The sequence below is a fragment of the Zerene cesonia genome, unplaced genomic scaffold (assembly GCF_012273895.1).
Source record: "Zerene cesonia ecotype Mississippi unplaced genomic scaffold, Zerene_cesonia_1.1 Zces_u001, whole genome shotgun sequence".
NCBI classification, from domain to species: Eukaryota; Metazoa; Arthropoda; class Insecta; order Lepidoptera; family Pieridae; genus Zerene; species Zerene cesonia.
In genome coordinates, this window is record NW_024045131.1 from 1,707,231 (window position 1) to 1,721,236 (window position 14,006).

General features: G+C 34.6%; 1 protein-coding gene across 1 annotated transcript; it reads right to left on the reverse strand.

Moving 5' to 3' along the window:
• Nucleotides 1-1,136: 1,136 nt before the first annotated feature.
• LOC119838143 (importin subunit alpha-5-like) lies at nucleotides 1,137-12,447 on the reverse strand. The gene is made up of 11 exons (XM_038363976.1): nucleotides 12,278-12,447; nucleotides 10,955-11,105; nucleotides 10,503-10,650; nucleotides 7,090-7,171; nucleotides 6,550-6,767; nucleotides 6,001-6,092; nucleotides 5,207-5,385; nucleotides 3,816-4,009; nucleotides 3,077-3,248; nucleotides 2,009-2,110; nucleotides 1,137-1,773 (listed from the first exon to the last, which is right to left on the reverse strand). The coding sequence occupies exons 1-11, from the start codon at nucleotides 12,338-12,340 to the stop codon at nucleotides 1,642-1,644; spliced, it is 1,533 nt and encodes a 510-aa protein (XP_038219904.1). The 5' UTR covers nucleotides 12,341-12,447; the 3' UTR covers nucleotides 1,137-1,641.
• Between the last annotated feature and the right edge of the window lie 1,559 nt (nucleotides 12,448-14,006).

Below are 14,006 nucleotides of genomic sequence, written 5' to 3' on the forward strand. Positions count from 1 at the left end.
CTTAACAAGTGTACTTAGTCTTAGAAACACACTTTTATTAGCATTACTTTTATGTTTGTATATAAACTGCTCTTTTAGAGTTATGAACCAGTATAAACAGACAGATTTAATTCTAACATTCTACAATTATCAAGGATCCACGACAATACAGTGACTAAATGAGTTTATCTTGTTATCATGATTAAACTCACCAGGTTTGAATAAGTTCCTAACATATGATCATGATTAAGTGACACAATTTAGTTTATTGTCTCATTAAATTATTTTTCTTACACTATATTTATTTTTAAATTCTCATAGCCTAAAAGGGAATTAAGAAAGAAGTAAAACTATGTACTAAAAATATGAATATATCCTAAATTTTATGATTTAATTATTTTTATATTTATTTTTAATATTTTTTTTCCAGACAACAATTGGAGAAGCTAAGGGAACAGAACAAGGGATAAATTTCACTATTTTTAAGATACATACATTATTTCATTACATTTAAGAAAATTTGATTAAAAACTTGTATTAATACAAAATACAATCTTTTAGCAATCAATGTTTTTATTTTATATCTGCTCAAATCATAATTAACATTGTATGTGGTAGTAGAGCACTCTTCGGGACGAATTAGGCCAACTTACACCGGGGAAATATCACACCCCCAGAAGACCAGCCTGAAATAGCATTCTGCTATGTTTCGTTCGGTGAGTGGGGGAGCCAGAGGCCCGTTTCGTTTTGATTATCTCTTTCCAGTTTAAAGTCGGCAATCTATTTGTAGAGGTGTAAGGTCTGCAATGGACCTTATGCCCCTCTAAATGTTCATGAGCGGTGGTCATAAGGCGTCCAACCAGCTCCATTGCCGACTGTGACATAAAAAAAAAAAAAATTCAAACTAAAACAAAACTTCAATTTTAACTTTCAAACTGAATTATTCATCTATACATAAAATAAGTTAAAAACTTCACCAATCCCACTGTATATAGATCTAGAAAAATTTATCATTCAGAAATAACAGCCTTCCGCAGCGAATGTTCAAAATTCATTTACTCTTTCACTATCTATTTCAAAATTTAATATCCATCACGAGGAACACTGATGTTTTTTTAAATGGAAGATTGAAGTAAGAGAAAAATGAAAAGACAAAATAAAGTAGAAAATATTTATTCATAAGTTGTTAACAAGAGACCAGCTCTAGCAGTATAACCCGCGCCAAGAATGAATGTAACGCACGAGCAAGATAGCATTATTGAAATATCTAATGTGCGAGTGAGACAGCATGACCGTCGTTTTTTTTGGCACGGATTTACTGGTGTATATCACACAATAGTAACTTATACACTAATTGCTTACACAACCATGAGTAGGAAATTGTAATTAAGAAATCAGTCTTTTTAAGTTTATTCAGACTTGCCAATATACGACGTTTAGTTTTAAAAATCATATAGAATACAAGAAAATCAAAATAAAATTTCAATATTATACAATGTTTTTAATGATTTTTCATTTACCCTGCTAACTGAAGGCAATTTTTTTTATATATTTTTGTTAATATTGACATGATCAAATTGATCAAGTATTTATAGTTTAAGGCACATAACATAGTTTTAGTGAATAAATTGATTTAGAGGAACATATAACTTATTTCTATAATTAAAAATTGATATTTTGATTCGTGCTAGTGACACCAAATTTGAACTCGTCGGTCGTCTGCTCCGGCTGGGCAGTCTGATCGTCTTGGTCTTCGAAATATGTGTCCAATATGTGAAGGGCTTTCTTGTAGATCTGGAAAATATTTTTTTTGCTAATGTTACTATCATAAATAATTGTTTTTCATATAAATTAAACCGCTTACAAATTATCTGCACTAGATCAAATTAATGGCATCACATGGAAGGAATTAATGGCATTCAAAGAATATAAAATTATTAAATTTCAGTTGACCCAGTCGTCATTTCAGAGGTGGGGTGAAGAAACCCTGAAAACCTCTCCTCTTTTTTTAATGCGTTAAAAATCTTACCTGCTCATTTTCATGCTCTTGCAGCGCCTCTATTTTGTCCAACGCGCCGATTTCTTCCAATCGAATACATAAAGGTTCGACTTGGCCGAATTTCGCTGCAGCCTGCAAATAAATATTTTTAATGAATATGAGGATACTAGCTGCGCCCCGCGGTTTCACCCGCGTTAGTCCGTATCCCGTAGGAAGTTCGGGATAAAAAGTTGCCTATATGTTATTCCAGTTGTCCAGCTGTCTACGTACCAAATTTCATTGCAATCAGTTCAGTAGTTTTTGCGTGAAAGAGTAACAAACACACACACATCCTTACAAACTTTCGCATTTATAATATTAGCAGGAAGAATGATAATTATTTTACTATCCCATAAAATCAATACTTATAAAAAAATCAGTGTTCCACTATAAAATGTTGTTAGAATCATGTAAAACTAAGTTGATTATTAATCTCTTCAGTCCCTACTTAATGGACCTTTCTTTTAATTTGTTACGTAATTCGTCAACCCAAAAATATTCTACAGTGACCATATCAATATCTATTAATAACTAGCGGTCCGTCCTTGCTTCACTCGTGGTATGTTTTGCTCTCTATAAGAACCTTTTTGGTACCTTAACAAAAATGTTCAAAAAAAGTTTACTAAATTGGTGGAGCCGTTTCGGAGTTTTACGGTTAACACATTTGGCAATTGATATTAAAACATTAAATTCTCAAAAGGGCCTCTGTGTGTTGGACCTTTGTTCCCACGTAAGCCTTAGAATAGAGCGGGTATTATCCTTCTGGTGGTACCCGAGTACTATGGGATGAGATACATATAATAATTAAATGATTTATTTCTCAATAAAAACATATTGTGGGATAGAAATATCTGCTGTACGACTAAGATTTATGAACACAAAAGATTTCGCAACCGGATTCATTTTTATTTATATAGAATCTATATTATAGATCTTTTATGTTTCAAATAAATAGACTAGCTCGGCCGACGGCCTTGCCGCTTTATGCTCGACTGGGCCGGGGCACCGCCGTGCCCTCAGATTCTAAATTCAAAAATTAAAAAAAAAAACTATAATTACCTGCATCAAGTTAGTGATACCCTCCAAAACTACTATAATAGCTCTCTGGTCGGGCGACTCGAGCAGATTACAGTACGGTTCTAGGAACCCAGAGGCGACTAGGGCATCTAACTGCGGCGGACTACCGCCTAGGCAGAGGTTAGTTATCGCCCAGGCTGCTTCTTTCTGACATCTGTAATTGAAGTCACACTTTTATTAGCTTCTCCTGTTTGTCTGTATGTTACAGACTTTTTAGACTCGATTTGGAATACTTTAAACGGACAGATTTAATTCAAACTTTGTACACTTATCCAGGATTGGTTACGATACAATACTTTCATGATTAGGATCGCCAGGATTGAATAATAACTCTACATATACGCGGTATAAGAGTAAGTGAGGCAATTTAGTTAATTCTATCATTATAGTATGGTTTTATGCCTAGTGTATGGTTTTTTTACATTCTTAAGACACACTGAACAATATGTTATATAAATAAAAATAAATATTTTTGTTATTTGGTGGTTTGTTTTATAGTTAGTATATAGGCATCCTCTTGGTCTTAAGTAGCAGTACTATAGTTGGGACCGCTTACCACAGTGCAGTGGAGCATGTTAGAGTGTGAGTTGAGTTTAGAGTTAAGTTTGAGTTTTGTATGAATTGTGATAAGTTTGGCATAAGTTTTGAGTTAAGTTAGAGATGGTGAGTAAAGTTGTGTTTAGGTTTGAGTGGGGTTAGTGTGTGAGTTGGAGCTACTCACTTCACATCGTCCACGCCCAGCACGTGCACCAAGTGGGTTAGCATCCCCTTGTCCACAGCCAGCTGTATCTGCTCTGAAGTACCGGCCAGCACGTTGCTCACAGCCCAAGCGGCTTCCTTCACTAGGGATGGCTTGCCGCAGTGCAGAAGGGTGGTGAGGTAGTCTAGACAACCTTCCGCCAGGCATCTGTCCGTCTGTAATGAGATTTGTTATTATATATAGAACTTAGACCATGTGAAATTAGTATTTTAATCCATACTTATATTATAAAGCTGAAGAGCTTGTTCGTGTGTTTGTTTGAACGCACTAATCTTGGGAATTACTGGTCCGATTTGAAAAATTCTTTCAGTACTAGATAGACCATTCATTGAGCAAGGCTATCGGTTATATATGTACCACGGGCGAAGCCAAGCGGACTGATAGTGTAACACTCATAATATATAATATAATATAATACATAATCATTACACAATAAATAAATTAACTGCTTTCGAGTTGTTAGAAATAGACCAATTTTAACGGGGCCACATAGGAGCAATAGCTTCTAAATAAAAAAGAATCATCAAAAATATACAGTTGAATGGTTCTCCTTTTTTTGAAGTCGGTTGCGTTCGGTTGATGGTTTGTGCATACTGATTTAAAATTATATGTAATGTACAAGTATGCATATTTTTGACACTAATAATACAAAACTTAAAAGTTTTTTGTTTGTTTGGTTGAACCCGCATCTTACTGGACCGATTTCAAAAATTCTTTCACCATTTGATAGATATTTAATCATTGAGGGCTATAGGCAATATTTTTACTTACAATTGAAACAATTTATTTAAATACAGCCTGGGTGTGTGGTAACATATACTATGTACTATATTTGTACTATGCTATTCCAATACACAATTCCTTTTTATTACTAAAGTAAGACCCAGGTAATTATTTTAAAACTAGCGGTCCGCCCCGGAATCAACCGTGGTACGTTTTTACACTCCACAAGCAACATCTTTGTGCTTTATCTAAACATATAAAAAACACCCCGCTTGGTTGAGCCGTTCTCGAGTTTCTATGGTTAGTAACACATTTGGCGATTCATTTATATCTTAATTAATGTATAAATAACATGTCATATTGTATGACCGCGATCGACTCGCGAACTACTCAACCGATTTTAATCAAATTTGCACACCATGTGCAGGTCGATACGTAAAATTTTATTTATTTCATTTCAATTTTTATTATTTCAATTACGCTAAATGACTACTCAGGCGGAGCCGCGGCGTACCGCTAGTATGTATGTATGTATGTATGTATGTATGTATGTATGTATGTATATATATATATATATATATATATATAGATTTCACACAAATCCACTACAACGCTTTTAATCCACCCACCTGCTGGTCTGATCCAGTAAGCATATTCCCAACAGCTCTTAACGCTGGTGTCCTAACTGCTGGTGATTTATGCTGGAGCAACTTGATCAAACGGTTAAGCAGGTAGGGGGTCGTTTGGACCACCTCGATACGCTCGTTCGGCCCGTCCGTCAAGTACGATAGTGCCCAACATGTGTCAGCTGGAAAATATGTGAAAATTTACATTAAAATTTGGTAATTCTGTTGTTAAATCATATAGAAATCAATAAGTTATTATTTGGAATAAGAAAGTATTGGTAAGGGGTCGTTTGGACCACCTCTATTCGCTCATTGGGCCTGTCTATCAAGTAAGATGTGTCTACCAAGAAATAGTGGATTTACATTAAAATCGTATATAGAGTTCAATGGTGATTTTAAATTAAGATATAGGTAGGGGGTCATCTGGATCACCTCTATGCGCTCATTGAGCCGATCCATCAAGTACCATATCGCACAATATACGCTTGAATAAAATGTACAATGATATTACTGTATTACCGAAGTTTATACGGTAGTGGGTCAACTGGACCACCTATATGCGCTCATTGGGCTGGTCCATCAAGATGCATAGCATAGCGCCCAAAATACGTTTAAATAGTTAACAATGATATTACTCGGTAACCTAGTCGAAGTTTACGAAGACAGGGGATCTTAGCGCACAGCTTATGGCAGTTGATAAATGTTCCTTTTCATTTAATTAAACAATAAGTTTGTTTAACATTACTACTATATATAACTTAAGGACAGGCATAACTAATTTAGTAATATAGACTCACCTAAAACTTCCTGGTCTGAAATATCTAATAAATCAGCAATGTACGGCAATGCAGGGGAGACGAGTTCAAATCTCACGAGGGGGTTTTTGTTTCTGTAAATGTAAGGAAATAATTTCAAATTTTGCTGCACATTTTCCGATGGGATTGCGATGGAATAGCATCATCCGATACTAAATCGATATATAATCGATAAGTTCGAACTCAATTTACTAGCTGTCACCCGCAGCTTCGGTCGCGTGGTTAAGATTAATTTTAATGTTATAAAGCCCTTCCTCCCTTTCTGGATGGAAATTATCACAATCTTTCTTAGATGTGCTAAGAAAGATTGTGATAATTTTTCATTACTACATTGCCCACATTATAGTAGCTATCTGCGTTCCAAATTTCAGCCCGAATGGTTCAGTAGTTTGGGTTGTGCTTTGATAGATTTTATCTGCATATTGAGTATGTCTGAGAATAGGCCATCATCTATTTTTCATACCCCTAAATGATAAGAGTAAGACAGAGCAGCATTAGCCGGGTCATCTAGTTATGTATATAGATACTCACCTACAAAAATTGCTAAACGTCCATGCGGCCGTTTTCAACTGGCTAGCTGGTGTGGTTGGCGTCAAATGGGGCAATAGTGCAGGCAGCGCCCCATGGGACAGCACAACGTCTCGGGGCTGCGCCCCATCCCCCGCTATGTTGCCAAGGGCCCAAGCACTTTGTTCCCCCACAACCCCCCCTTGAGCTAGTAGCGTTACGAGCTTGGGTACTGCCCCCCCCTAAAATAAATTGTTAAGAATTTATAATTGTAGTATAAAACATAAATTGATTTGTTTTCTTTTAGCAAATTATACCTCCCCCCACTCCTTCTTTCTCTTAACGAACAGTCCCGTTTCATTTTCCTCACCCTTCCCAGACCATTTCTTCTTTCCAGTCGCCAATCCTTTCCTTATCCCTTACCCCTCAAAAGCGAGCAGCGCATTGTTCATGGGCGGTGGTGATCGCTTACCATCAAGCGAGCCATGATCTCAGCTGCCCGCTATGACAAAAAAAATGATTCTCTTCAATTAATAACAAATTCTTATAATAAAACCAACTTACGTTTATTACAGCCAACGTATGTTCATGGGTGCCCGATGCAATGTTAGTAATAGCCCATGCAGCTTCAAATTGTAGGTCTTGGCTGAAATTAAACACTACAATTAGCATTCCTAGATTTTTAATATTGTTTGACAGGGGGGTTCGCTATGATATAGGTTCGTACCAACCACAGTTAAATATACAATGAAAGTTAGTACACCAATATAAATATGGATTGTCCACTAATACTACGTCTAGTACTACTACTAGTCTACATCGCTGGAGGTATATATCTAAATTGTTAAATGGGGCTAAATTATATGTCATCAAACACAAAAAAGAATCAATTCGATCAGTTGAAAACCCACAAGTTACTGTTTAACAAATCATAAAAAATAAAAACAAATCCGTCGGTGGAGCAAGTTTATTGATAAAAGAGTTCAGCAAAGTGAGAGATAGAGGGGCTCTAGGTGAAAGAGATTGGCAAAAGTTTGTCTAAGCTCCTTTTAGCGTTTGTCCTTTTTAACACGCTTTTATTAACTTCACCTGTATGTTTGTTTGTTTGTTTGTTTGTATGTTTGTTTGTTTGTTTGTAACTGACTTCTTTGGGCGCGATTTTGACCCACTTTAAACGGCCAGATTTCGTTCAAACTTTGTAGATTTATTGAGGACCGATGACAATACACTAATTTGATAAAATTATTCCAGTTTTCAATTTGCAAAATATGATTTTTGTTAAAGCGTGTTTTATAGTTTTTTTAAACTATTATATTTTATTTTAAAATTAAGAACCTTTTTTGCCTCTGCCGAAATTCTTTTAAAATTAATAAAATTTAAATGAGACTTGTGACTTGAGTATAACTTTTCAGACTCAACACTTTTACGGATTATTGCAGAGCAATCTGAAGCCCACTAAAGAGTAGAGGGTTTATAATTTTGGCAGGTTTTAATGGGAATATGCTGTTCAGCAGAAGAGATAAAGGAGTCAACTAGTTGCGAGTAGGTATCCAATGGATTCTCCATGTCATTTAAAAAAGAAGTTATTAATTTTAGATACTAAAGACTGTGAGAAGTCACTCCAGTTAACTTTGGATAATCTATATTGTAGTAAAGGAGTATTTTGAAATGGGAGAATCTTTATTAAATGACAAAAGAATAATGATCGCTGCCATGTGAGTCCGGGTGGACAGACCATGAGCATAGTAAGGAGAGAGAAGGAGAGCAAAGGGAAAGGTCAACAGCACTATTTGGGTTCTGAGAAGGATTACCACGGTGAGGAGAGCCATTATTACAAAGATTTAAATCATCAAATAATTCTAGCAAGGAGAGAGAAAAATGATCAGTTTTATGAGAGCCCCAGCTAGAATAGTGAGCGTTAAAATCACCTAAAATAAGAACAGGAGTTGCAAAGAGGAAAAAATGTAATAAAGGCCAGGGATTAAGAAAGAAGTGGAGTTTGAAATGTACAAAGATACGACAGTTAAATCTATAATTTTTGCTGCTACAGCGTTAATATTTTCATGGTGAGGAGGGATAACAATACAAGTAAAAGGGACATTTCTTTTGACTAGAAGCGCAGATCCAGCGTATCCATCGCTTCTGTCGTCGCGTAAACAGTTATAAGAAGGAATATAAAAACGAGACTCTGGAATAAACCAGGTCTTAGAGATAGAAATAACTATGGGTTTAAAATTGTTTATTAAGTTAGTTAATTCAAGCTTCTTTGGCTGCAAGCTCCTGGCATTCCATTGGATTACATTCATTGGAGCCATTATTAACCTGAACAGTTTCAAAAATCTTAAATAACACAGATTGCAAGTTGGACGGTAATTCAATATCATTGTACATTCTCAAAATATCATATACAAAAGAGAGGCAATATACAACCAAATTTGAGTCATTATATAAGAAGGCATATCCATTATTTAAACAGACTGAGGAGTCTGAGTTAAGTCAGAGTGAGCGATTTTGTCGTATGATTTGCCTAATGAATTTGACGAGAACGGGGAGAGAGGAAGACAGTTTTTTATAGGAAATGGTATTCGAGCCATTATTTGAGGGATATAAAGGCTGGGGAGCTGGGTTAACAGAATGTAAAGCATCTGCATAAGACTTTTTGGAAAGAGAAAACCTGAGGGAAGCTTCCTGATAGGAGATGCTTTCTTCCAATATGACTGTCTTAATATTGTTTTGACGCATTTGTTCTGGACATGCATTATATGATGCGAAATGAGGGCCCGAGCAGTTAATACAAAGAGCATCTAATTCTCTTACTTCACATTGATCACCAGGGTGATCTTTAGCACACTTAAAACATCGTGGGTTCGACCTACACTCGTTCTTAATATGACCAAATCTATAGCATTTTAAACATTGGATTGTGGGCAGTCTATACAGTTCAACAGTCAGTGATGATTTATAAAGAAAGACCCTCTCAGAAAGTTTCTGGCCTTGGAAAGTGAGGATTAGGGAATTGGTGGGGATCCATTCAGTGCTCTCTGATTTTTTTTGCTTTCTATTTAACCTGCGAGCTTTAAGGATATACCCAAAGCCCGTAGGGATTTCCAAATTCGAAACAAATTCTTGCATACAGATGTCAGTTGGTACTGCTCTCACAATACCCATCCGCGAGTAGTTATATAAGGGGACGATTGCACTGAGATCATGCTGTGCTAACAATGGGCGACCAATAAATAGATTTGTATCTTCACCGCTTAAAAACTCAAATAAACTTTTGATGGCACGGATGTAGGTTCCTGATGCAGGATCGTTTTCCACCTTACTACAATGAATGGGTGAGTCCGTAACTGAGATGGAAGCAGCATTGGGGTTGTCAATTATAGTAGATTTTTTAGTCTTTTTTCTGATCTCACTACAATCATCCAGGTCAAGATGGCATTTTATTCTTGAGCGGGATACATTGTCACATATATTTTCAGGAGGAGCAGGAGGGTCAGGTGGATCAGGAGGATTTCCTCCATGATTTAAGTTATAAGAATTTAACAAAAAAACCTTACCAATACCGTCATCAAAACACAAATATCAGGTTTGATAGACGTAATGTAAAATACACTACAAAAAAGAAAGAAAATTTAAATAACAACTTTGCGCAGCACAAACACGTGTGTACACTTACACCTCAGCAAACCAACCTTTGTTTTTGTAATGTTGGTTGAAAAAATATAGTATGTCGAATTAAAGGCTTAAATCTTAAAGAAACCAACTTTTATTTACATATAGACACAATCATAGACATAAACATTATATAGTAAATGCAATTTGTAAGGATGTCTGGATGTGTGTTTGTTGTATCAAAATACATTCAGTATGTTTACAGATACTTGGCAGTGATGTAGCCTATATACCAGAATAACATAATTAAAAAAAAAAAATTCGGTGTATTCTTTTGTATTCTTAGAAGCTTAACAACTCACCAGTCATCCCTATCCAGAGATTCCACCAAGGGTCTGATGACACCAGCTTCAACCATGATGGAAATAGGTGGATTCTGTTCCTTTGAGAGCATTCTGCGGGCAGCTCGAGCTGATGTTGTCTTGATTGAGAGGTCTGATGACCTTAAACCTGAACAATTTAATGTAATATGTGAAGAAATATCATATAACAATTTCAGCAAGAAACTAAACTACCTTCAAATTATCAGAACTAAATCAAATTTATGAGACCACACTTACCACCACAGAACTTTCAACTAGGTGAAAAAATGCTCCCTGAATTGGTTCACCTAGTTGAAAGTTCTGAGGTAACAAGCCCAGGTGCGGGAGGTTTTTTTTCAGAAATCTCACAGGAATAAGAACTATGCTGAACTATTTAACATTTCCTTTGACTACATATAAAAGTTTCAACAAGCAGTTTCTTTGCAACAAACCTTGGACAATCTGCGCGGGAGTCATGAGCTTCTCTGTATCCTGGACCTCTTCATTGGCCTCTGGGGACATGGCCCTTCTCTTAAGAAGCTGTTCATCTCGGGCTTGCTTACGGAGATTGATACTTAACTCAGCACGTTTACGACGAAGATCCTATGAATTGTTTTTAACATGCTATTATTTGTTTCACCTGTTTGTTTGTATGAGTCACATCCTATAATCTAGATTATGACCCACTTTAATCAGATTTAATTCTAATTTATCACACTTATCAATGTAATTGGTGAGAATACAATAATTTCATGACTTTATCCTATTATCCTGATATGGATCACCAGGATTAAATAATTTCCTTGAGTATATTCCACATATCATGTGAAACAATTTATTTGATTCTCTCATAAACATGTTTTTATAATATTTTATTACTGTATTTAATATACATAAAGAATGGCTGGAGTAATGTACATAAGTATATTCATTATTCCTACTAAACAAATATAAATGTGAAAGTAACTCTGTCTGTTTGTCTTCACACCTAAACTCACTTAAGCAATTCAAATGGAACTTGGTACACTGATAGTTTAAGAGCCAAGAAAAATGGTGCGCAGAATTTAAAAGAAAGTTCTACAACTATACTATTTAAAAATATGCAGGGGTTCTTATACATACAATTTTAGTTACAGTGTTTATAATCATATTCCACCAAGATGGCTTACTGATTTCATGAAAATTTATTGTCTTTCAATAAATTTCAGCTATGTGGGAACATATCTCAAATTAATAGAACGAAAAAGCAGTTGCAAGCAGTTTTCTCTTTTAATTCAGGAGCATATGAGCTTTCTTAATCTTTTTACAGGCTTAGACAACCTATAGCACAACGGATGTGTGAATGGTGTGTGTAGGAAGATGCTGTATGTATTTATATTTCTACAGCAAGCTTTTAAAATTTCTTCTACTACCTACTTAGCTACCAACCTACCTACCTTCCTACCTACCTACCTACTTGCATGAATAAATTGAGATATTCATTGTCTTCATTTGCAATCAAAATGGATTTGAGATTTCTTCCACATATAAGTGGAATATAACAAGATAGATATTTAAATAACTAAGAAAGAACTTTCCGAAAATAATGTGCACGAGAACGTTAATAAAATAGAACTAGAAGTTATAAACACGTTAAATATGTACTATTTTTTCATTATCAATATTTAATTTAATACGATTATTATTATGAACCCTCCAAACCAAATTTAAATTTTATAATAGACAATAACTAAATACCTTATAATGGAACTAACTGCGTTCTTTAAAATACTCACATTCGTTCCCTGTCCAGTATTTTTGTATGCAGACAATCTTGATGTGTGAGTCTTCTCAGCCATTGTTTTATTTAAAATAAATATTCAGAAAAATTATAAGAAGTTAAGAATCACAGTTTAATGCGACGACCACGTATGAACAGGTGATTTAGAGTTTAAAACGGATAAATTCAAATTACAAAATTCAAATCTATAGTGTTACCAGTATAATATCACAGAGTATCCATAACTTTATTGATAATTGACATAACAAAAGATAGTTTTAAAAAATATTAATAATATTACTATTACTTTTGTAAATAATTTCATTACCAATATGACATTACACAATTAAAAAAAAATTAGCTTCAAGATCAAAATTTTAGTATAAAGATATTATATGTATCCATGCAACTTTAGTGTTTGCTAAAATATGAAAAATTAATTTATTAATCAAATTTATAGAAGCAGTTATAAACTAACTTGATTGTTTATATGTATTGTATACTTTTTAATTTACCCAATTATTAAAATTAGTAATTATCAATTAACTAAGAATCGATTCCTTGTTGTACTATAAATATTAATCGATATTAAGTTCGATAAATCTTTGATATGCTTTTTTGTATACGTATTGAAAAAAAAAACGTTACAGGACATGTAATCAACAATGTATATCATCATAATTTATAATCACAAATAAGTAATTTTAATGATAACTGCAAATAATTAAATAACAAATGTTCTTAATATTTAACTAAATAAAGGATGTTCTAATTACAATACGACACTGTAAAAAATATATTCGAAAAGGAAAACGCTGTAAAAAGAACACTTATTACATTTAACTTCATTATTAATCAAACTGCATTGCGACTGCATAGTAGTACCAAATTAATGCAGCGGAGACGTAGATCTGAAAAAAAGAAAATACTGAATAAAATAAAAAGAAGTAGGAGGCGCTTTTACGACAGATATTGAGTGGTGGGACGGGCTTAACATGCGCAAAGAACTTTTACTTCAAATTATTACTAGGTGATGCTATAATTAACCTGTGTCATGACCTACACATTCATCTAACCTCATAATACAAAACGATGGTAGATTAACGTTATTAAAACAAGTTTACAAGCTATCATGAACATATAATTACGCAAAACGTTACGCCGCTGGGCGTGACATCACAAATCAGTCCAGTCGTGTTGAAAACAACACGTCGATTAGCCGTCTTTTTCTAAAATCACATGTTAAACAGAGAGGCACGATTAAACAGGCTAGCGATGATCGTATTCTGTCGAGGGTGTCGCCATTTTCGTTTTGACGAATATTGACAGCACAGCAGACAGACAGTGGCGCGGTGGTCGACGCAGCGTCTACCAGACTATTTTTATTTTGAAAGTGAATCGTTTTAGTGAATTAATTATTTAATATTGGAACGTATCATATCGCTATCATTCTTTCTATCGTGTGTTTCGTTTTTCGGCTATACACGTTCATCATAATACGTCAAAATTGTAGTTTTCAGTGCTAACCTTCTTTTTTTCTTAGTGTTTTTGAGATGCAAGACGTGATCGATATGTGCAAGATGTACAGATGACTCTGCTATATTCTGTTCAGCGTGTTCTTTTTCTGGTAAGTGGACATAAAAACCATTTATATAAGTGCACACTGTTTGAATAATAAATTTAAAATAATATGTGTTGTACGTAATAAGTGATGTTCATTGAATCTGCAAAAAGTTTATGGTATT

Excerpts from the sequence above, each read along its gene's own strand:
- LOC119838143 (XM_038363976.1), bottom strand. The coding sequence starts at position 12,340 with ATGGCTGAGAAGACTCACACATCAAGATTGTCTGCATACAAAAATACT. Across the intron at positions 11,106-12,277 it reads ATACTGGACAGGGAACGAAT|GATCTTCGTCGTAAACGTGC; the intron begins GTGAGTATTTTA and ends AACAATTCATAG. Across the intron at positions 7,172-10,502 it reads TCTCTGGATAGGGATGACTG|CCAAGACCTACAATTTGAAG; the intron begins GTGAGTTGTTAA and ends GTTTAATTTCAG.